The sequence below is a fragment of the Anomaloglossus baeobatrachus genome, chromosome 4, assembly GCF_048569485.1.
Source record: "Anomaloglossus baeobatrachus isolate aAnoBae1 chromosome 4, aAnoBae1.hap1, whole genome shotgun sequence".
NCBI classification, from domain to species: Eukaryota; Metazoa; Chordata; class Amphibia; order Anura; family Aromobatidae; genus Anomaloglossus; species Anomaloglossus baeobatrachus.
In genome coordinates this window covers 378,694,444-378,719,776 of record NC_134356.1, presented here as the reverse complement: position 1 = coordinate 378,719,776, position 25,333 = coordinate 378,694,444, and the positions used below count along the sequence as shown (strand labels likewise).

At 47.6% G+C, this 25,333-nt stretch overlaps 1 protein-coding gene across 1 annotated transcript in view; it reads left to right on the top strand.

Moving 5' to 3' along the window:
- SEMA3C (semaphorin 3C) overlaps window positions 1-24,672 on the top strand; it is a 256,081-nt gene extending 231,409 nt beyond the window's left edge. The window contains exon 18 of the mRNA XM_075345216.1: window positions 18,770-24,672. Coding sequence (XP_075201331.1) covers window positions 18,770-19,180 — 411 coding nt within the window. The 3' untranslated portion in view covers window positions 19,181-24,672. The remainder of the gene's footprint in view (window positions 1-18,769) is intronic.
- Window positions 24,673-25,333: the final 661 nt, after the last annotated feature.

Sequence of the window (25,333 nt, the reverse complement as noted above, 5' to 3'; positions counted from 1 at the left end):
AGTTCTAATGAATGATCCACCTGTAACATCACTCCTCTTATAGGATCAGTTTTGTAATCTTGCATCCATTGGAGAAAATTCAGTAGGAAGAACATACATACAGTATATGACAGAATATGTTAGAACAGCATGGAAAAGCCATGAATTCGATATCCCTAGTGTGCAATAAAAGCATTAGAAGAACCATTTCTTTAACCCTAAAGCTATGGACACACAGCTAGAAAAGCAGAGCGAGTGGAATGCAATAAAAAAAAATCTCATTCCATTTGGACCAATGTTACTCTATTCAGACGCTCCCATGAGCGATTTTTTTCTCAGCCCTAATTGGACCGAGAAAACAATCGGAGCAGTCTGCGGGTGCAATTCAATTAGTTTTCTCTCACACCCATACAAGTCTATGGGTGTTAGAGAAACATCGCACTGCACTCGCAGTACAGTGGAGTGCAGTGCGATATGCGCATCAGCTAACAATGGAGGAGATAGGAAGATTACTCCCTCCCTCTCCTCCGCAGCGCGCGCCCCCCCCCCCCTCCCTTCTCGGCTGTGCTGCGATCACAGGATCACATCACAGTGGCCAGACACTCCAGCAGAGCGGAAGCCGATGGTCATGCGATGCACTCGCATTAGTGCTTGTGTGGCCCCAGCCTAAGAAAAAAAGCTGATCACAGAAAAACAAAGCAAAATCTACTTAAACATGGGACTCTAGTTTTATGCCAGGTGGTAAAGGGGTTATCTTACAACGTAAAAACAATCAGATTTCTCCAATGTGACCGGGAATGCATTGTAGTTAGCCTCTGCTAACTCCATATCGTCTGTCTTCCTCCCCTTACACAAAGCCTCATCAATATTACTAATAAATAGCTAATATCCCATTATTCATCTATTATGGATGAAAATGTAACTTTCATGCAAAACCGCACAGTATTTTTAATGTATGTATATTGCAAAAAGACTTCTAGTCGTATACCCTTATTGCGTTTTTTATAACGGTAATTTCTTTATCGCTTCATTGGGGGACACAGAGACCATGGGTTGTATGCTGCTGCCACTAGGAGGCGACACTAAGCAAAACAAGGAAAACTCCTCCTATGCAGTATACACCCACCCAACTGGCAATCGTTCCTCAGTTTAAGCTTAGTGTCCATAGGAGGTGGACACACTTGGGGCTACTCCAGCCCCTTAGGTTTGTATTTTTAATTTTTTCCCCTTTTTCGTTTCAGACACAGCTCGTCGGGCGACAGGGTGCTCACCCTGCTCTGCCCCCTAGAGACCGGTCGCACAGAAGTGGGCTCCGTCCGCCACTTCCGTTGTCCTCCGTGTCTGTCTGGCAGGACCCTACCCCCCTAACACTCAAGACTGTTTGGGGGGCATCCGCACAGAGGGACAGGCGGATGGTCTTTGCCCCCCTCCCCCTGCACGCTCGCCCTCCACAGCCGGCCTGATCAGGGAGGGGAGACGAAACATTACCAGAAGATACCGTGTCCCTACGTATTTTCCAGGAGGCATGGATCAAGCACAGGATCAGGAGGACTTTCAGCCGTCGGGACAGGTACCCATCCCTTGTCCCGGGTCATGGGGGGCTCCGTTTAAAAAAAAAAAGGGGAGGAAAAAGAAGGAATTAAGATCCCTAGCACGGCTTACCCCTGGTCAGCCCCCTTCAGACAAGCTCTGCCCCAGTTTTCGTCCTCGGCGCCGTTTTCCGCCTCCCCCTGCGGCCTCATCCCAAAATTTAGTCCCCGGCTTCTCTCCAGGCCTAGCTCCCGTCCGGCCACTCCCCCTCCCGGCCGGCCTATCGCGCGGGTCCTTCCTTCCCAGCAGGCCCGCCCGCTCTAGCAGCCATTCCCTGCAGGCCTCTGCGCGCGCTTTCTATCCACTCACAGCTCTCCTTACTCTTAGCCAATCCCTGCTCCCGGCAGCGCGCCGTTTTTTCGCGCTTCTTCCTGCTCCTCCCCCAGCCCGGACTCCCTCAGCAGCGCCATTACAGCCTGAGATCCCTCCAGGCAGCGGCAGCATTCCGGTGCAGCTCCCTACATAGCAACCTGCAGCTCTCCGGAGCCCCCACCTCTGCTCCCTCAGCCTGCAGCTTCAGGACACAGCGCCAGCTTCAGACAGCAGCACCAGCACACACAGGATGCCAGAGTCTGGGTAAGCTCTGCCACTGGGAGGCAGCTCATTCCCCAGTCCCCATCCTCCTGGCATCCTCTGCTCTGTGCCTTCTCTCCCTCTCTCCTTTCTCTCTCCCTGCTGTCCCATGTCCAGCACAAGAGCGACCCGCTCTCAGCCACAGGCCATAGTACTTCACTTCGCCTGCACCTCTTGTCTAAAAAAAGTTTCCCTCCAGGCAGTCCTCCCCCATCTGCCTAGCCTGTAGCACCCCTAGCATGACTACTACGGAGCCCCCCACCGCCCATAACGAGGACTCGGCCCCCATGCCTGGGTGGGCCTCAGCTCTCTCTCAGTCCGTGGACAACCTAACTAAGATGTCTCAAACCATAGCCTCGGCCATAGAGCGTCTGCCCGCCTCCACCTCTGGAGTCCCCCCGGTGACCCAGAGCGAGTCTGAGCCCGCAGCACCTCCAGCCCGGCAGGGCAGAACACACAGGAGGTCTAGGAAGCGGTCCCTCTCAGGGTCCACCTCCAGCTCCACTAGCCCCTCTATGGCCTCCAGAGCAATACGCTCTCTATCTCCTACCTCATCTGCGGCTGCCCCAGATTCGGACCAGGACTCTTCTTCTGACTCCGATCTGGACTCTGAACATATCTCCAAGCTGACCAGTATGATGGACAGTCTGGTCATTGCTGTCAATCAGACCCTAGAGGTGACTGATGTAGATCCGGCTCCTACCAGTCAATCGGTCCCTTTCAAAAGGGCCAAGAAACTGCCAAGAAGCTTTGGCAACCACAGGGAGTTTGAGGATGTTTTCTCTAGACAGTGAGAACATCCCGACAAGCGTTTCCAGAGGCGCAAGTGGGCACAGGTCCTTTATCCCTTTCCACCGGAACTTCTTCAGAAGTGGTCAGTGGCCCCTTCAGTGGATCCTCCGATCTCCCGACTGTCGTCCAGCACCACCTTGCCACTGTCTGATGGCGCCTCCCTCAAGGATCCCTCGGACAGGACCATAGAATCCTTAGCCAGGTCGGCCTTTGAAGCCTCCGGCTCCGCCATCACTCCAGCCTTTGCATCCACCTGGGTCTCCAAGGCTGTCTCCGCCTGGGCAAAGCTCCTTCGACGCAGTATCCTGGCTAAAGCTCCCAGGCCCAAGCTGGCAGATCTCGCAGATCAGATCGCACATGCCGGAAAGTACCTAGTAGCTGCGTCCCTCGATTCTGCTGCTTCCGCAGCCCTGGCAGCCGGCAACATTACTGCAATCCGCAGAGCCGTGTGGCTTAAAGCGTGGAACGCGGACTCAGCATCCAAAAAGTCTCTCTCCAGTCTTCCCTTTTTTGGTGCCAGACTCTTCTGAGAAAAGCTGGACAAGATCATCTCTGAGGCTACGGGGGGCAAGAGTACCTTCCTTCCCCAACGGAGGATCCCCCGTGCTCCTCCAAAACGGCGGGCCTTTCCCTTTCGCCCCTTTTGTCAATTTTCTACCAACACGCGTCGGGAGCGGTCCCCAGCACGTCAGGAGAGACGGAAGCCCTCCTTTAAGGCAACACCTTCCTGGCGTTCCCGTGGCCAGCAGTCCAAGTCCTCCAGCTCCAGATCCAACAGATTCTCCTCCGCATGGCTGGGCTCCCGTCCCCGGATCCTCATCCCGGGTCGGCGGTCGTCTCCGCATGTTCAGAAGCACGTGGCTTTCCGTGATAGACGACGCCTGGGTCCGAGACATCGTCTCTTACGGCTACAAGATAGAGTTTTCTTCTCTCCCATGCTCACGCTTCGTCAAGTCCAAACCCCCCAAGGATCCCTCGCTCACCAAGGGTTTTTTCGCGGCCATCCAGTCCATGCGAGACTCTGGGGTCATCATCCCCGTCCCCCCTCAAGACAGATTCCGGGGTTTTTATTCAAACCTCTTCGTTGTCCCGAAGAAGAACGGAACAGTCCGTCCCATTCTGGACCTCAAGCGCCTCAACAGGCGGGTCCGTCTCAGGCGATTCCGCATGGAGTCTCTGTGCTCAGTGATAGCATCCATGGAACCCAGGGAGTTCCTATATTCGGTGGACATCCAGGACGCCTATCTCCACATCCCGATCTTTCCAGCTCATCAGAGATTCTTACGCTTCATGGTTCAGGAGCAACACTTTCAATTCACAGCTCTCCCATTCGGGCTCTCGACAGCTCCCAAAGTCTTCACCAAGGTGATGGCAACTGTCATGGATATTCTTCGGACCCGGGGAATTCTAGCCATCCCGTACCTGGACGACATTTTGATCAAGGCTCCCTCGGCGTCGGAGTGCCGCGACAGTCTCAACATCACTCTGGATACTCTAACCTGTCTCGGCTGGTTGATCAACAGACCAAAGTCATCTCTGATCCCGACTCAACGCATCTCATTCCTCGGCATGATCTTCGATACCACGCAGGCGAGGGTTCTTCTGCCCAAGGACAAGCTCTCAGCTATCCTCAGGGGGATTTGGAAGCTCCAACGCGCACCCCGTTTCTCTCTTCGGTACTGCATGAGCATCCTCGGGAAGATGGTGGCGTCAATGGAAGCGGTGCCCTACAGTCAATTCCATACTCGCCCTCTTCAGGGTCTCCTTCTAGCAACATGGGACAAGTCTCTTCACTCCCTGAATCAGCCAATTACGCTCCCTCCTCGAGTCAGAGAGTCATTGGAATGGTGGAAACGCTCTCCCCTCACCCTCCAAGGGAGATCATTTCTTCCCCTTCGATGGAAGGTCATCACGACAGACGCCAGCCTGCTAGGTTGGGGAGCCACATTCCAAGACCTCACAGTTCAGGGTCGCTGGAACGAGCCGGAAACCAAGCTTCCCATCAACATCTTGGAACTCAGGTCAGTTCGCCTAGCTCTCTTTCATTGGAAGTCCCTGCTTCGCGGACACCCAGTTCGGGTACAGTCCGACAATGCAACCACTGTGGCCTACATAAACCATCAGGGCGGAACACGCAGCCGTGCGGCGATGAGGGAGGTAGCTCTCATCCTCGACTGGGCCGAACAGAACATCCCAGCGATCTCGGCGGTTCACATCCCGGGCGTGGACAATTGGACCGCCGACTTCCTCAGCCGAGAAGGACTCGACGCGGGAGAGTGGTCCCTCAATCCCAGAATCTTCCAGCAGATCTGTTCCAGGTGGGGGACCCCCGACGTGGATCTCCTGGCCTCCAGGTGGAATCACAAGGTGCCCCAGTTCGTTTCCAGAGCAAGAGACCCACTGGCGCTCGCAACGGATGCCCTAGCGATCCCCTGGTCGCAGTTCTCTCTACCGTACCTCTTTCCTCCGCTTCCGCTTATCCCCAAGCTAGTCAAGAAGATCAAAGCGTAAGGAGTTCCGGTGATTCTCGTGGCCCCAGATTGGCCCCATCACCTGTGGTACGCAGAGCTCGTGCACCTTCTCGCCGACGTTCCGTGGAGACTTCCAGACGTACCGGACCTTCTCACTCAGGGACCTTTTCTTCACCAGAATTTACAGACGCTCAATTTAACGGCATGGCTGTTGAGGCCGCAGTACTAACTTCCTCGGGATTCTCAGAAAGTGTCGTCCAGACAATGATCAAAGCACGGAAACATTCCTCTTCCCACATCTACCACCGTACGTGGAAGGCCTATTTCCGCTGGTGCGAGGCTAATCAGGTCACAGCCATGACCTTCTCCTTGCCAGTTCTGTTGTCCTTCCTGCAGTCTGGCCTGGATGCTGGGTTAGCACTCAGCTCTCTCAAGGGGCAAGTGTCTGCTCTTTCCATTCTCTTTCAAAAGAGGATTGCCTCTCGCTCACAGGTTTGCACATTCATTCAGGGAGCTGCGCATTCGGTGCCCCCCGTTCACCCTCCCGTGGAGCCCTGGGACCTCAACTTAGTTCTGTCTGTTCTCCAGCATTCCCCCTTCGAACCTATGCAGGAGGTGTCTCTAACGTTCCTCTCTTGGAAGGTCGCCTTCTTAGTTGCCATCACGTCAATTAGGCGGGTATCTGAACTAGCGGCGCTTTCCTGCCGCTCTCCATATCTTGTCTTCCACCTGGATAAGGTAGTCCTCCGTCCGGTTCCGTCCTTTCTGCCCAAGGTGCTCTCCTCTTTCCATCTTAACGAGGACATTGTTCTTCCCTCCTTTTGTCCGAACCCTTCGCACCCTCGTGAGGTTCTTCTCCACAAGCTGGACTTGGTCAGAGCTCTCCGCCTGTACATTTCCAGGACGGCTCAATTCAGACGGTCGGATTCCCTCTTTGTGCTTCCGTCCGACCCGCGCAGAGGCCTACCTGCCTCCAAGTCCTCCATTGCGCGATGGATTCGCTCTGCCGTACTGGAAGCCTACCGGGTAAGAGGGAGAACATGCCCACTCAGGATTACGGCCCATTCCACCAGGGCGGTGGGAGCCTCGTGGGCGGTCCGTCACCACGCTCCAGCGTCGCAGCTTTGCAAAGCGGCCACCTGGTCTTTGCTCCACACTTTCACAAAGTTCTACAGGGTCCACACTTTCGCATCCTCCGATGCGAGCCTCGGTAGACGAGTTCTGCAGGCTGCAGTGGACCGAGGTCAGCCCTGAGAGTAACATTAGACCCACCCGTGGGACTGCTTTAGGACGTCCCATGGTCTCTGTGTCCCCCAATGAAGCGATAAAGAAAAGTAAATTTTGGGTACTCACCGTAAAATCTCTTTCTTGGAGCCTTCATTGGGGGGACACAGCACCCGCCCTTGTGTTGGACATATGTTACTGTTCAATATTACGGTTGAATATTGAGTTTGAGGTTCACTTCTGTATGATTGTTCGTTCTTTACTGTTGTCTCCTATTGCTTTCTCACTAACTGAGGAACGATTGCCAGTTGGGTGGGTGTATACTGCATAGGAGGAGTTTTCCTTGTTTTGCTTAGGCTGCTTTCACACATCCGGCTTGAGCTCTGCGGCTCAATCCGGCTGTGCAAGCTATGCAACGGATGCGGTGAAAACCAGTCCGGTTTTTGCCGCTTGCGGCATGCTACTGAGCATGCGCAGTGGCAAAAACCGCATGCGGCGGCCGGATGCGGTTATTGCCGCATCGCACCGCATCCGGCCGCCATAGGCATGCATTGAAAAATGCGCCGCATCGGCCGAATGCAGCGCGATGCGTTTTTTTTTGCCGCACGAAAAAACGTGCCAGGCAACGTTCCATCCGGCCGCCGCATCGGCTAAATCTGCCGCATGTGGCAAAAACCGGACCGAACGGGAGCCCATGCGGCACAATGCGGCACTAATTAAAGTCTATGCAGAAAAAACGCAACTGGCAGCAAAAAAAAACGGTTGCGATTTTCCTGCAAAGTGCCGGATTGTGCCGCATTGCAGAAACCGGAGGTGTGAAAGCAGCCTTAGGCGGGCTTTGCACACTACGACATCGCAGGCCGATGCTGCGATGCCGAGTGCGATAGTGCCCGCCCCCGTCGCAGCAGCGATATGTGGTGATAGCTGGCGTAGCGAAAGTTATCGCTACGCCAGCTTCACACACACACTCACCTGCCGTGCGACGTCCCTGTGGCCGGCGACCCGCCTCCTTGTTAAGGGGGCGGGTCGTGCGGCGTCACTGCGACGTCACACGGCAGGCGGCCAATCAGAGCGGAGGGGCGGAGATGAGCAGGATGTAAACATCCTGCCCACCTCCTTCCTTCCGCATATCCTACGGAAGCCGCAGTGAGGCCGGTAGGAGACGTTCCTCGCTCCTGCGACTTCACACACAGCGATGTGTGCGGCCGCAGGAGCGAGGAACAACATCGGACCATTGCGTCAGCGTAATTATGAATTACGCCGACGCTGTACCGATGATACGATTACGACGCTTTTGCGCTCGTTAATCGTATCATCCAGCCTTTACACACTGCGATGTCGCATGCGATGCCGGAAGTGCGTCATTTTCAATTTGACTCCACCGACATCGCACCTGCGATGTCGCAGTGTGCAAAGTGCCCCTTAGTGTCGCCTCCTAATGGCAGCAGCATACAACCCATGGTCTCTGTGTCCCCCAATGAAGGCTCCAAGAAAGAGATTTTACGGTGAGTACCCAAAATCTACTTTTTTATTGAAATTTTATGCATAGAGAAACAGAAAAAAAACACAATCACATGAAGTTTGTATGGCAGAGCAAGACTCAATGAAACTTTTATCTAAGGGAATAGAGTCCGCCATGGTCCAGCAGCCAAGAACCATCAAAATCTCAGCAGATCACTAATATAAACAATGTACTTCAAGACTCCCAGACACAGGGAGAATGAGGGTAATGAGGAAAGATGGCAAAATTATCCATTTTGTGGAGCCAAAAAATAATCCCAAGGTGCCCAAATTGACTCGAATAATTCAACCCCTACATTCAGGATAGCTGTCGTATAGTCCATCCTTCGAATAGCAGAGATTCTATAGATGAATTCCTGGAAAGAGGTGGCATTTCTCTTCTTCCAATTGAGAGCACTCAAGCACCATTAATATATGGAGGAGTAGGTTAGAAGAGTTTTTACCCATCCCCTTGGTAGGAACATTAAGAACATAGATCAATGGAACCATAGAAACCTCAGTGACCAGCATCTTGTGGATCATGCTTTATTGAGCTTTGACCAATACTTTTCATGGGACAACACTTTTAAATTCTAACCTGCTCCTGCACAGTATGCAAACATGTCATTTGGTAGGGTACATACAAAAACTGAATCATCCCTAGCTCCGGAGATGCAACAATATTACATAAGTGGTCGCAAACACTAGAGATCAGTGTACTGAAGATAACAAGAGTTGAGCTAGTACTTAAACATTCATACTCACTATACTCATAACGAGTACTGTCTAATACTCACATATTCATAGCGTGTACAATGCAAGTCAATGGGGAAAAACTCAGAGTAACTAGTAACCCGAATGCTGTACTATGCATGCGTGTAGCGAATAGTGCTGAATTCGGGTTGCTCATTATATTGCGAGTTTTTCCCCATTGACTTGCATTGAACACTCTATTCGGAACGAATACTCGAGTAGTAGACAGTACTCGTTATGAGAATAGCGAGTACGAATAGTTAGGTACTCACTCAACTCTAAAAATAACATGAATTCCCTGAGATTGTCTCTTTTATTCTACATCAATATATTCTTGGTTCTTTTCAGCATGAATTTACCATCTAAAGTTTACACACAGGGGCACAGGTTTCATGTTCAGGATTTAGTGGAACATAATCATGCTTGTTACTTGGGATGAAAGTTTTAGTTGAAAATGGGACCTCTACACTTAACAAATCAACAAATTGTTCAACTCCTAATTTTTCACTTCCCAGGAAAGTAGTTCCTCTTGTGTGGATGTCAGTGATTCTTTACAATTTGGAGCTGTTAACCTTTACAGCATGACCCAGATCACCAGCTGTGCTTTGCTTCTAGACAATACCAGCATCACTGTCTGGAAATGAGGCTTCAGATTGCCAAGAAACAAATGTTACTTGGAAATATTTTTCACTATAAAATAAAACTAAGTATCTTACGATCTTTGTAGTGAACATACAGATAAGAATTTTTCAGAGCCAGATGTAATCCACAATGAAGCTGATCATGTTAATGCTACACACTAGAGCCTTTATATGGAGCAGACAGAAACACATAAACCAAACCTACGTATATGTATGTGTGGTTAATAGTAGAAGCCTTACACTTATGTCAGCCACCTAATATTGCACTGCATTCTGCATTGTATGTTCCATTACCACATAATGCATACTTATTTCCAATATACAGCATTGTAAAATACCAGCGTCTGAAAAAATATTGTGTCTTATGTTTAATGCATTTAGGAAACAAATAGTTTATCTGTACTGATAATCATTATGTCACAAGTTTCACTATAAATGTATTTATATTGATATGTAGATATAGGGAATTATTAGTTTACCTTCAAAATATCATAATTTTGGAGGTCAAAATATAAGACACTGGCTGCATCATCTGAGACTATAAAATGCTTCAGTGTTTCAGAGAAAATCAGTTTAATAGCTCTGGAGACTGAGACTAGTCAGACAGGCTCGTCCCCTTGAGTGATAGATCTCTCCCTTTACATGCACTCCGTGAGAGACCTGTTTATCACTGGCAAAGGACGAGGAGAAGCTGCGGGGGACCTACATGCCCAAACTAATTTCCTATGCATCTCTGCTTTTCCTAGCAAGTGTTTCAGAGTAAACCATACCTGGGTGAAATTGTGCAGCTACTAGAGATGAGCCACCCCCCTAGTGTTAGAGTTCGGTTCGGTTCGTCGAATGGCGGGTGTGTTCGGCGAACGTTTGACAAACACCTTCGAACCCCATGGAAAACAATGGCAGGCAAACACATACAAAAACATAGAAAACACCTTCTAAGGTGTCAAAAAGGTGACAAACAACTCACAAGACACCACAAACACATGGAAAAGTGACAAGTACATATACTCATGCGAAAACAAAACAGCTGGATGAGTAAAAGGAGGAGGAGACACAGATAGAGGCATGTCATGCTCTTCTAAAATCATGTAAAACACAGCAAGTGGACTCTAACCAGAGTCTCCTTTTTTCCAAAAATTGGGCCACAGACACTTAAGTGGCATCAGTTGTCCCTCAGTTTCAAACTTGACATGTTGATTTGCATGAAGCACAATCAAAATCCACAAGCCTTTACTCTCCCCAGGATGACACAGGGGTAGAAAAGTCCTTGTGGATCCACGACTTCTTCATCTTGGAACATTTAAAAAAAAAAACAAAAAGGGGACTACAACCAGATTCACCCTTTTTTCCAAAAATTGGGCCACAGACACCACTTAAGTGGCATCAGTTGTCCCCCAGTTGCAAACTTGACATGTTGATTTGCATGAAGCACAATCAAAATCCACAAGCCTTTACTCTCCTCAGGATGACACAGGGGTAGAAAAGTCCTTGTGGATCCATGACTTGTTCATCTTGATGAACGTTAGTCTGTCCACATTGTCACTGGACAGACGCGTGCGCTTATCTGTCAGCACACACCCAGCAGCACTGAAGACACGTTCCGAGAGAACGCTGGCTGCGGGACACGTCAAGATCTCCAAGGCGTAAGTGGCGAGCTCAGGCCATTTTTACAGATTGGAAGCGCAAAATGAGCAAGGCTCCAGTTGCAGAGTCATGGCATCGATATTCACTTGGAGATACTCCTGGGTCATCCTCTCCAGGCGTTGACTATGTGTCAGACTTCTTGTGTCTTGTGGCCTTGCAAAGGATAGTCTAAAAAATTCATGAAATGATTCCATAAAATTGCTGTTACCACCAGATACGGTGTTGCTGGTACGGTTTGACTGATGATGACTCGACAGTGCCATCGTTGGCAAATTACAACTGTGAGATTCACTCTGTGCTCCACTGGTGTGTAGTGGAAAAGCAGAGCTAAGATTGCATAACAGCTTCTGCTGATACGCCTGCATATGTGCGACCCTTTCTATGGCTGGAATTATTTTGCCAAATTTTGACTTGTACCGGGGATCTAAGAGTGTGGCAACCCAGTAGTCAGCATTACTCGTAATTCTGACAATCCGAGGGTCATGTTGTAGGTAGTGCAGCAAGAAGGAGCTCATGTGTCTTGCGCATCCAGGAGGACCAAGTCCTTGCTGTTTTTGTAGCGGCAAGGTGAGAATCAGGCTTCCTTCCTCTGACCTCTCCCCCCACCCTCGAACAACAGAAATGTGATCAAGGTCTCCCTCATCTGCTGAGTCTTCCATGCCCATCGCCAGTTCGTCCTCGATTTCTTCCTGGGCTCCTGCACCTTCCTCAACAGTTTGGCTGCTACCATGTGCCCTTTTTAATCCCTCTCCCCCACCGTCCTATGCTTGCTGCCTTGGTGATGCTGAACGTCTGGGATCTTGTAGATCTTGGTATCCCTTCCACATATGAATCCTCCTGTACTTCCTCCCCTTCCTCTTGTCCCACTACCTGACTCCGAATACTGTTTAGAGTGTGCTCCAGTATGTAAATGACTGGAATTGTTATGCTGATAATGGCATTGTCAGCGCTAAACATCTTCTTGGCCATGTCAAAACTGTGCAGAAGGGTGCATAGGTCCTTGATCTGAGACAACTCCAGCAGCGTGATCTGCCCCACCTCTACATCTCGTTGGCCCAGGCTATACGTCATAATGTATTGCACCAGGGCTCGGCGGTGCTGTCACAGTCGCTGCAACATGTGGAGAGTCGAATTCCAGCGTGTCGACACATCGCATTTTAGGCGGTGAACCAGCAGGCCGAAAGACTTCTGGAGCGATGCAAGTCGTTCAGCTGCACCGTGTGAACGGCGGAAGTGAGCACATAGTGACCGTGCCCTGTGCATAAGCCCATCTAGGCCGGGATAGTGGATTAAAAATTGATGGACAACAAGGTTCAACACGTGAGCCATACAAGGCACGTGTGTTACCTTGCCCCGGCGAAGGGTCGCACTCAGCTTTGCAGCATTGTTGCACTCGGCCTTCCCTGGCTGCAGGTTGAGTGGAGACAACCATTGCTGAATCTCGGTCTCCAGAGCTGACCACAACTCCTCAGCTGTGTGACTCACATTTCCCAGACATTTCAACGTAAAGACCGCCTGATGCCGTTGAGCTCTGCTGCCAGCATAGTAAGGAGGTGTGCGGGATTCCTTGTGCGCAGTTACAATGCGGGTGGCCAGACCAGACAGGCTTTGGGCGGAGGTGGAGGACCCAGATGAGGTGGAAGAGGCAGAAGCAGTTGAGGAACTTCTACATACAGAGGATTGACGCACAACTCGTGGGGACGGCAAGACTTGTACAGCAGACCCTTCTCCATCTCTCACCATAGTTACACAGTGCCCAGTCAGCGACATGTAACGCCCCTGTCCGTGCTTACTGGTCCAAGTATCTGTGGTGAAATGCACCCTGTCACACACAGAGATGGTGTAGCTTTCTTGTCAGCAGAGGAACCCTCACTTACTATCCCTGACAATGAAAATATGCCCCAAGGAATTGCCTGAGCTGATTTAGACAGACACTGTGATAAACCCTTGCAGAGCGCTGGCACAGACCTGCTTAGGAAAAATGGCTATGAACTGCTGTAATGTATCCCTGAAAAGGGCTGAAATTGCAAGTAGTCCCTAATCCCTAAACCTATGTGTAGATTGCACTGTATAAGTCTATAGCACACACAGCAGCAGCAGTGGGAGCGGTGACTGTCACACACCCGCAGCAGAGAGATAATGGTGGCGATGGGGAAAATGGCCGGGTCTTATAGGGCAAGGACATGTGACATGCACAGCCAATGACACATGCCCTTGCTTGTCTGGCAAAAATCCACTTTGCTGTGTGTGTGTCTGTGATTGGCTGACAGCCTCGCCCGCCCCACTGTACACGCGGTTAGGAAAAAAAAAATGGCGATCGGAAGCGGTGATGTTGTGTGCGACATGCTGGTGTAGCGCAGGCACACCTTTCTTGGAGACGTAGTGGCGACTGGGCATCTGGTACTGAGACACTGCAATGGACATAAGGTCTCAAAAATCCTCTGTGTCCACCAGGCAGAAAGGCAGCATTTCTGTAGCCAACAGCTTGCAGATGGTGAAAGTTAACCTCTTAGCTTTGTCATGGCTAGGAGTAAATGGTCTTTTACTTGTCCACATCTGGGGGACTGAGGGCTGGCTGCTGTGCTGAGACAGCGTTGAGTAGGGTGTCCCTGGAAAACTGCTGGTCTGTAAAGAAAGTGCAGGCGGAGACATAATGTTGCCTTCATCCGAAGGTGGTGCTCTCGATGTCTGAGAGAGCTCAACACCAGCAGCTGTTTCCACTTCCAAAACAACTGACGACCTGCCAATCACACTGCCTGTTGCGGTTAAAGAGGTGGAAGGTCTGCCTCGAAAAGCATGTGTGACTGCTGTCTCCACAGTCATAGAGGATGAAGAGCGCGCGGATGCACTTGAAGGGGCAGACGGTGGTTGGCCCGCTCCTCTAGGCTGCATTGTAGCACAGTGAGTTTCCCACTGCGACTTGTGCTTCATATCCATGTGATGGTTCATGGACGAAGTAGTCAAACTAGTGAGGTTTTGGCCTCTACTTAGAGATTGGCGATAAATCTTACAGATGACATGAGTTGGGAGATCCTTTGTGATGTCAAAAAAGGACCAGGCTAGGCAAGGCTTAGAGCCCATGTGAACTGCAGAGCCACCCCGACTTGTGCTCAGAGGCAGAGTTGTGGCTGAGGATGCAGTTGTTGATGTGCTTCCAGTACTCCATCTGTGTCCAGGAAGGCGCAAGCTAACCTCATCTTCAGGCGCATCCTCCTCCACCGCCTCTGCTGACCTCATCGAGTGCCTGACTGTGGGGTTGACAGTAAGTGGGATCTACAACCTCATCATCACCCTGTGTGTTTGCACTCCCCTCGTCCTCAGAGCCAACCTCTTCCTGCCCTGACCGAATAGTTAAGTTGTCATTCCAATCAGGTATCATCGTCATCAGCATGTTCCTCATTGTCTCCACCAAGAGGAGTTACAGTTTGGGAATGAGGGTCTACATTATGCTCAGAACCTTCTTCATCTGGGCCTGAATCTGACTCACAAAGCTTCTGGGCATCACTGCAGATCATTTCCTTGCCTGGACTCACTGTAGCTTTGGAGCAGACCTCTGATTCCCAGGCTATAGTGTGACTGAACAGCTCTGCAGACTCAACCATCTCTGTTACCCCATACTCTGCAGGGCGGATGGAGACTTGAGAGCTGGTAGAAAGCAAGTGTGATTGGGGTGTCATCTCAGAGGACTGGAGTTTTTGGGATGTTGAAGTAGAGGTGGAGGAGAGGCCACTTAATGGAGCACTTGAGATCCATTCAAGCATCTGCTGTTTTTGTGCCTTATCTAACTTTGGTAGCAATGGTCGTTTCCGTAACAAAGGGATCATATCAGATTATCCATGGAAAGTAGTAGACATCTTACTTTTGCTGGAAGATGGCCTTTCTTCAGCAGATGTTACTGTTGCTTTACCACCTACCCCACGGACGCAAACGTTTTTCCCTTTCCAACACGCCTGTTCCCCTTTCCACCAACATCTGGCCTTTTGCCAATCATTTTGTTTGTGAACAAATTGGACACTGTTTGTTGCACTTAAAATGGCGTAGCAAAAATGGAGAGGTGATGTACAATGCAGAGGTGGTGTAGCTTTCTTGTCAGCAGAGGAACCCTCACTTACTATCCCAGACAATGAAACTATGCCCCAAGGAACTGCCTGCACTTTTTGCACTTAAAATGGCGTAGCAAAAATGTAGAGGTGGTGTACAATGCAGAGGTGGTGTAGCTTTCTTGTCAGCAGAGGAACCCTCACTTACTATCCCTGACAATTAAACTATGCCCCAAGGAACTGCCTGCACCTTTTGCACTTAAAATGGCTTAGCAAAAATGGAGAGGTGGTGTACAATGCAGAGGTGGTGTAGCTTTCTTGTCAGCAGAGGAACCCTCACTTACTATCCCTGACAATGAAAATATGCCCCAAGGAATTGCCTGAGCTGATTTAGACAGACGCTGTGATAAACCCTTGAAGAGCGCTGGCACAGACCTGCTTAGGATAAATGGCTATAAACTGCTGTAATGTATCCCTGAAAAGGGCTGAAATTGCAAGTAGTCCCTAATCCCTAAACCGATGTGTAGATTGCACTGTATAAGTCTATAGCACACACAGCAGCAGCAGTGGGAGTGCTGACTGTCACACACCCGCAGCAGAGAGATAATGGTGGCGATGGGGAAAATGGCCGGGTCTTATAGGGCAAGGACATGTGACATGCACAGCCAATGACACATGCCCTTGCTTGTCTGGCAAAAATCCACTTTGCTGTGTGTGTGTCTGTGATTGGCTGACAGCCTGGCCTGCCCCACTGTACACGCGGTTAGGAAAAAAAAATGGCGATCGCCATTCTTTCAGCACTCAGCAGCACTGATCTAAACCCCGTCCCCCCTGCACACTATATGCTGAATTTTGATAATATCATTATTAACAGTGACTGACAGTATTACAGTGAAAAGCCAGCTAGTAACTAGCTATACTTTTGGTGATTGAACCGTTATCGAACGGTAACTCGAATGACCGAACTTGAAGCAAATCGTTCGAGTTCGTCGAACGACTCAAACACCGCCCAAAATCACTCGAATTTGAAATTGGCGAATGGTTCGATTCGAACATCGCTCATCTCTGGCAGCTACCATCTGATACATGCTGCCTGTGGATTGGGGAGTATGAATCTGCTGTCAAGTTCCCTTTAAGAGACATCTTTACCCAAACCTGTTCCTTTACGCCAGGGGTGGGGAACCTTTTTTCTGTCGGGGGCCATTTGGAAATTTCTACCAACCTTCGGGGGCCGCACAAAATTATCAATGTTTAAATGACCCTGCTATATTGGGTGAAGCAATTAATTAACTGGGGGCATGGGGCTGGGGGCACAGACACCACACGCGGGGCTGGGGGCACAGACACCACACGCGGGGCTGGGGGCACAGACACCACTGTGGGGAGGCACAGACACCACTGTGGGGAGGCACAGACATCACTGTGGGGAGGCACAGACATCACTGTGGGGAGGCACAGACATCACTGTGGGGAGGCACAGACATCACTGGGGGGAGGCACAGACATCACTGGGGGGAGGCACAGACATCACTGGGGGGGGGGCTGCACAGACATCACTGGGGGGGGCTGCACAGACATCACTGGGGGGGCTGCACAGACATCACTGGGGGGGGCTGCACAGACATCACTGGGGGGGCTGCACAGACATCACTGGGGGGGGCTGCACAGACATCACTGGGGGGGGCTGCACAGACATCACTGGGGGGGGCTGCACAGACATCACTGGGGGGAGCTGCACAGACATCACTGGGGGGGGCTGCACAGACATCACTGGGGGGGCTGCACAGACATCACTGGGGGGGGCTGCACAGACATCACTGGGGGGGGCTGCGCAGACATCACTGGGGGGGGGCTGCGCAGACATCACTGGGGGGGGCTGCACAGACATCACTGGGGGGGGCTGCACAGACATCACTGGGGGGGGCTGCACAGACATCACTGGGGGGGGCTGCACAGACATCACTGGGGGGGCTGCACAGACATCACTGGGGGGGGCTGCACAGACATCACTGGGGGGGGCTGCACAGACATCACTGGGGGGGGCTGCACAGACATCACGGGGGGGGCTGCACAGACATCACGGGGGGGGCTGCACAGACATCACGGGGGGGGCTGCACAGACATCACGGGGGGGGCTGCACAGACATCACGGGGGGGGCTGCACAGACATCACGGGGGGGCTGCACAGACATCACGGGGGGGGCTGCACAGACATCACGGGGGGGGCTGCACACACGACTGGGGGGCTGCACACACGACTGGGGGGCTGCACACACGACTGGGGGGCTGCACACACGACTGGGGGGCTGCACACACGACTGGGGGGGTGCACACACGACTGGGGGGGTGCACACAGGACTGGGGGGGTGCACACAGGACTGGGGGGGTGCACACAGGACTGGGGGGGTGCACACAGGACTGGGGGGGTGCACACAGGACTGGGGGGGTGCACACAGGACTGGGGGGGTGCACACAGGACTGGGGGGGGTGCACACAGGACTGGGGGGGTGCACACAGGACTGGGGGGGTGCACACAGGACTGGGGGGGTGCACACAGGACTGGGGGGTGCACACAGGACTGGGGGGTGCACACAGGACTGGGGGGTGCACACAGGACTGGGTGATGGGCTGCACATAGGATTGTGTGGGGGTGCACACAGGACATTGGGGGGCTGCACACAGGACTGGGGGAGGGGTGCACAGGATTGGGGGGTGCAAACAGGACTACTGGGTGATGGGCTGCACACAGGACATTGGGGGGCTGCACACAGGACTGGGGGAGGGGTGCACACAGGATTGGGGGGTGCAAACAGGACTACTGGGTGATGGGCTGCACACAGGACATTGGGGGGCTGCACACAGGACTGGGGGAGGGGTGCACACAGGACATTGGGGGCCACACTGCGCTGAGAGTTTCATGCAACTCTGGGGGAGAAGGTTTACAGAACTGGTGTGGGGAGGCACAAAGCATTGGGCAGGGCACATAGCAGCAGAGGGTCGGCGCTGGACTCACAGCAGCATTGCACTCACATCACCGGAGTGCAGGAGCCGGACACACTGCATCAGAAGGAGAAGGCGGGCACTGATCTCCGGAGGGCAGGGGGCGTGCACACAAGGCTAGAAACTGTGAGGCTGCTGTGGACCCGCCCACAATTGGCACTGGCCGACGGGAGAACACATTGCAGCACAAACAGCAATGTGTGGATTTAAAGGGCCGGCGGCAGCAAACCGCGGTGACAGCACGAGCACTGCCTCCCCCGGGAATCTGCCCGGGGGCCACATAAAAGGTCATGGCGGGCCGCATGCGGCCCGCGGGCCGGAGGTTCCCCACCCCTGCTTTACGCTTTGGAAATCAATTATTTTTCAGAATTTTTTAAAAAGAATTAACTTTTAAAGACTAAAACAAATGTGTGCACGGTATCATACAATAGTTTGGCAATAACAGACAAACAAATGGAGCATTGAAATGTTAGCCATTTGCCTCCACTTTATAATACTATATGTTTGTTTTACAGGACTGCCTAAATACTTCTGTGATAAATCTCTTCCACTTCTTTCACAGGTGAAGCTGAATGAAAGGATCATTTCCACTGGTCAAGGACTGCTTATTCGATCTATTCAGGACACTGACCAAGGATTGTATCACTGCATAGCAACTGAGAATGCATTTAAGCAAACAGTCGCAAAAATCAATTTAAAAATTTTGGATCCAGAACTTGTGACTTTCATGACTGATAAATCTCAGTGGATCTGGGCCAGCACGTTGAGTGGACTGCAGTTTCACCCCAAGGACCTCACTGGATCATTCAGTCACTCTGAGATGCAGATAATTAACCAATACTGCAAAGAGAGCAGGCAGAAAAAAAACCCGGCGTTAGAAATACCAAAGCACAAAGGGGAATATAGTAAATTAAAACTCATTATGAACACCCGGAAAAGCAGGAACCGGAGAAATCAATTGCCTGGGTCTTAAGGATTGGCTACTCCTCTATTTACAGCTATAAGTTGTTACAAGCCACCCAATTGGTTTATTTCACCAAAACTTCAAGTAAACTTATGATACTGAAGTTTTTCTTTTGTAACAGCAACTAAATGCCCAAGTAATTTAGCATTTAGCACCAATATTGAACCGGTTGGTGGTAGATGCCTTCACTTACCCTTGGTCTTTTGTGTATGTGTTAGCGTACATGAGTCAAATTTGGTTTTATTAACCCTTATTTATTAGATTTTTATTTTTCAGACCGTAATTATAATGCACATAACAAATAAGGTTTCATGTTGTAACTAATACTCACCGTTGGTCCAGAGTCTATTTATACTGTAGAAGCGTAGAACGTATTAAATGTATTGGAGAGATCCAGCAAAGTGTCTTAATAGTGTTACAGAAGACGCAAATCCACAGTACTTATAAACTGTATCAAGGAATCATTTAGTAAACTGTAGGCTAAATCAATGGGGAGTTTAAGGCCTATGTTGTATAAAGAAAGAAATATGAAAGTAATATAAAGTATGGTTGGAAAAACATGAAGATGATTTGGAAGAGAGGAAAGTGGTGAGAGCTATCGTTAGAATAATCTCATAGGTCTGCTTTTCAAAGGAAATGTGACGTGTGTTTTAAACTATTAGGGACCTCAGTTATCAAACTTTCAAAAAGCTAAACTCTTTGTTGTCCATCGCAGCCAATCAAAGCTCAATTTACATTTCATAAACTACTCTGGTAAAATGAAAGCTGAGCTGTGATTGGTTGATATGGGCAACAAAGGCCATTTTTCTTTTAGCCACTTTTGATAAATGAAGTCCCAGACCAATGTTTGATATTAAAAGGGAAAATATGAAATTCTACAAACCTAATTAATGCATTGAAAGGTTTCTCAGAATCCTGTTTTTTGTGTTTTTCATCATTGTTATTATTATTCAAGGGGCAGAAGCTCAATGTTCGTGTTCTCTTGTCTAAGCTGGAGGAATCAAACTTAATGATATTATTTTAGTACATTGTTTAAATCAAACAGCAAATTAGTAAGGTAAAGTGTAAAGATGTTGTTATGTGATCTATGTGAAAATCCAAATTTGTTATTTTTATATTTTGCAGGGTTTTTTTAACACATATTTAAGACTGTACATTGGAACTTAGTTATTGTAACATAAAAATAAACGTTACATTTTAATTTTGCTTACAGAGTACCATTTTACGGTAACTTAGATATCAACATTTGCTTCTACGATGTTAAGGCCCCATTCACATGACAATATCTATTACTTCCATATTGGAAAGGTGTAATATTAGTCAATAGAGTTCTGAAACATTTCTTATGATTGCCTTATCCTCGTGGAAGTCAATAGATCCTGATCATACACTTTATTAACTCCGTATTATGTCTAACTCTGAACCATATTTCTAATGTATAAATGAATATTTGGATAAAAAAACAATGAAGTAATATAGAGTAGTCCTGTGTGAAGAAAAACATACAACACCCAAACCCACTCCTCCAGAGAGCAACCCCTAGAATATCCATGACTAATAGAACTGTGAACAGCCATAGATCATTTTATCCTGCTCAGCTCCTGAATGGTAGGGGTCCTAGGGCTGGAAGCTCTGAGAAAAGGGAAACTGTGATTTTGGCAATATTTCATATATCACATTCTGTATTAAAATTAAAAATAAAAAATCTTGCAATTTTCAGGTTGGCCACTGGAGCTTTTTTAGACTATAACTTGCTGTGGTTTCAGGAAACAACACATGTACAAAGTCACAATGATCAGATTCCGGCCCTATCTATTATATTAAAGTGTCTAATGAGCTTGTGTAAAAGTCATTGTGAAAGAAGAGGAGCAGCGTCAGCTTTGAGATCACCTATTGTGTTTGGTGGATCCTATGTTATCAGTTGTGTATAGAGGTTTTATCTGTCACTTTAATAAAGCATCTGATAATATGAAACCTTCCTTAAAACTGTAACAGAGCAAGAAGTATAAGATTAAAAAAGACCCAGTGGCCAGTGTGAAAATGGCAAGATTGCTAATTTTCTTTTTATCACAGATCTTGATTTAACGAAAAAAACATTGTCAACTTTTTTTTAAGAAATGTAAGTAACAATAACTTGATTTAAAAAAAGATAATTTTCTTGTGATAGCTTCCCTTTAGGAATAGACTGTCATTGAAAATATGTGCAATTTCTGGGGTTTGCGTATACAAAGGCAATTTTCTTATGTGGACACCATTTGTAGACAGTGATATCTGTTGAATATGGTCCCTCAAAAGATACATGTGTTAAAAATTAACAAATACTGTTTGTTTTTAATAGGAGAAATAGTGTCCACATGTACTTTTTGTCACCAGTATTAGACCTTTATTAACACGTCTGTGCAAAACACTGACGTCTTGTACGGATCATGTTGAAGGTGTGTATGGCCCACCATGACCCATGATGTGTTCTCCGTGTGCTATTCGTGATAGCACACGGAGAGCAGGAACTTACTTACTTTACTCACCTGTTTCCAGCACTGCTGTCTCAAGCGCAGCTGCTTCCGGGTTCGCAGTGCAGTGAATATTCATGAGCATAATGAGTGGGCCCGGAAGCAAATAATAGCAGCGCTGGAGACAGATGAGTATAGAAAATCATTTTATTTCAGAGACACATCTTCTCTGGTACATGTCACACTCATGTCATATGGATTACATCACTGTGTGGTCTGTGTGACAGCAATGCTGCAGGAGAAAACAGACTTGTCAACGTGCAGAACACACAGACATGCGTGTCCTCCATACAGATATATTGTTCTTGTGAAAACAATGATATGTGCGCAAACCCATTGCTTTTAATGGGTCTGCGTATGTCCGTGTCGCCAGTGCGTATGAAAACGGACGTCATACATACCGGAATCTCGGACATGTGAATGGGGCCTTAGGCATTTTATGATGGAAAAAATCCAGTGGCTTATTCCAAAATGCCTTCCATTCAATATCAAACCTACAGTCTTAATGTTAAATAAATTGTTTTAAACAAGTACTGAGGAAACTTCATTGCTGATGAGTTCATTTCACTTTAGTGTTTTTTGCTATCTTCGTATCAATGTTTGATAACAATTTTGATAAATCACCTACATTTTAGTACATAAAAAGCAATATATAATCTTGCACCTTAGTTGGTTTTAATGTGGCAATGTCAGGGAGCTAGACTTACTTTCCTACATATGGACCATTGTGCCTAGTATACCCTCAGGAATTGCCACAATAACTTTTATACATTAATTGTCATTGTCAAAGGTTTGGTAACTTAAAGCAGCATATGACTGTGGTATATAACATTAGAAAGTTGTCATGTTGTTTGCAAAGACCAATTACCACAATTTCTTGGTCCAAAGGAATATCTAGTAGTGATTATGAGTCAGTAAATTGGACACTATTCTTATAATGTAATATAAACTATAGCAAAGTATCAGAATTGGCATATATGTTAATGCTTTGTGAGGCTCTTCTATCAGTTACTACGTAAAATTGTTATTTATGTAAATAGTAGATTTATAACTGTGCCAGTGGTGTGAATGTTTTAAGTAACACAGATATTTAAATATATGTCTATCAATATACAGATGTAACTGTTCTTAAAATAACAAAGATATAACGATGGAGAAAGAGAGTGTAAAGGCTCCAATATTGACGGGTTCGGCCAACACTAATGTATCTGAAGGCACTGATTCTTGGGGAAGATGTCGATCGGGCATGTTCAGTTTCAGACTACCAAATATATATTCTCTTGGAGATCAGTCGGTGGCAGAGATGTCTGTCAGTGGCCTTTTCTTAGAGAACACAAATACGCTTGGCCAAATTAGTTTTCTTGTGAATGGAAGAGACTGTCAAGATGGCTGTCATTAAAATGAAACCTAATCTAATGTGTAAGGGGGCCATAACTCATCTAAACAATAGCAATTCAGTGACTTTGTTGTGTTTAAAAAGGTTGTCCACTACTAAGCCAACCCTTTCTGATTCCACGTTTAAAATAAAAAAATTCTTCACTCACCTCCCCTACCGGCTCCCTTCCAGTGGTGTCCAAGGCTCACATGGGGTTGAGACGTCACGTGAGTCCTTCAACCAATCATCGCCAGCTTCTGTCTCACCTTCATACACAGAAGCAATCAACAGGATGTGAGCACACCTGCTATACTTACATCCTGTTGATTGCTTCTGTGTATGAAGGTGAAGAGAGAGAAGCTGGCGATGATTGGTTGCAGGGCTCACATGATGTCTCAACCCCATGTGAGCCCCGGACACCGCTGGAAAGGCACCAATAGGGAAGGTGAGTATAGGATTTATTATACCTGTGGTAAACATGTGGAATCAGAAGGGGTTGTCCTAGTTGTGGACAATCCCTTTAAGTTACCTTCATGTGTTGTGATCTTTCTTGTGTGTTAGTTTAAGATTGGGTACATCTGTATATTGTACAATTCACCAAGATCTGAAGTCAGTGTTGACAATTCACTGTTAGAATATTGAGTCTAGTTTTTCCAGCTTTCTCAAAGAGCTAGTATGTGTTACACTTCAATGTTGCTATCCAATCATATTGCTGAGTCACTGCTTTTACCACTGGTATTATTACAGACATGCAGAGGCAAATACAAACACACATACCACATATAGTACCTGTGTCACAGTTTCATCTATGGCCGCTGGCATTACATGAATTTCTATAAATTTTGCTTTGTACTTATCTACAATATCACATCTTTTTCAGAGTCCGATTTGTGTCACAATATGTAATAAGGTATTATATAGGTGGCTTGCATAGAGACCTATTACAATAATATCCAGGATGTTTATTTGTGCTGTGCACATGCAAAATAACTCATATAATGTAAGCTACAATTTGTTCTTTCTTACAAACCCGCACTGACTGTCTTTTGTGCAGAGACGATATGTCGTATGTCTTTTAGTTTTTTTATTTTTATCATTGACTTTGCTGTTGTAATATAATTGCTTGCTATTCATGCTATTTAATGTGTCTGTTTTATGACCTTTAATATAATGTATATAGATTTAGTCTTCATATTGTGTAACATCTGTGCCTGCCACATATTATGGTGTTGGTTACATTTTATTTTTGAGGTCGGTACTTTCTCATCCAGGAAACCAATGCTCTGCTCTGTAATGACAAGGGACAAGAACACAAACAATGAAAACAAAATATTGGGCTACAGATGGGAATCTGGGTTGGCGAATGAGTTTTCTTCCTTCCAGAGGAGAGCTAGTTTGCATTAATTGGGTACTTAAAGTTTTGTCTATTAGTCTGTAATGTCTGTCTGCGCTGTCTTCACATATTGTATATACATTTACTACAGAATGGAAATGTATAGCCATTAGCATGATGAAACTGTTACTACGGTGAATATGAATGTGTTTACAATACATTTAGCTCTTAGAAATTTAATAATGCTTTTTATTGCTAGTTTAAATAAAATAGTTACACTGAATTACATTGTATATATTTTTTTAACCTAAAAACTTCTTATTCTTAAACCGTAACCATCATTTTATTATTTTTTTTTTCCCATGAATTAATAGTTTAACTGAGGATAAGAAACTTTGTAATATATCTTATGAGAGAAGTCTGCTTCCTTCTCCTGATCTGATCTCTTATTCTCAATTCACTGGTACAATCTGTCTACCAAGATGTTTACATTACTGAGATAGGAGATGGCAGTAGCTCCTTAAATTCTATGGGGAAGGGAGGAGAGGAACTAGAGGTAGACACGGATATTCTGCTGCAAGTTCTCCTGAAATGATCGTTACACTTCAATGCTTTGCTTCTACCATTCTATCATTTTAGACAGACGTCAGCAGGATAATTGATGAAAGAAGTAAATTCTTCATAGCAGATAATCACTGCAGGTTTGACTTCTTTACTCAGCTTGTACTGCTTGGGAAAACTCATTTAGCTGCTACAGCAGAAGAAATATAATTTGTATTCTGTGTAATGCATAGACAGCTAGATCTATCAGAGCAGCTCTCAATTTTGGTTCATAAAAAGGGGTACTGCACATTACTTCCTAATAATGTGAATAGGAAATAAGGTGCAATACAATTCAGAGGCCCATAAGCAATCTACTGGACTGCAATGTTCATTGCTTATAT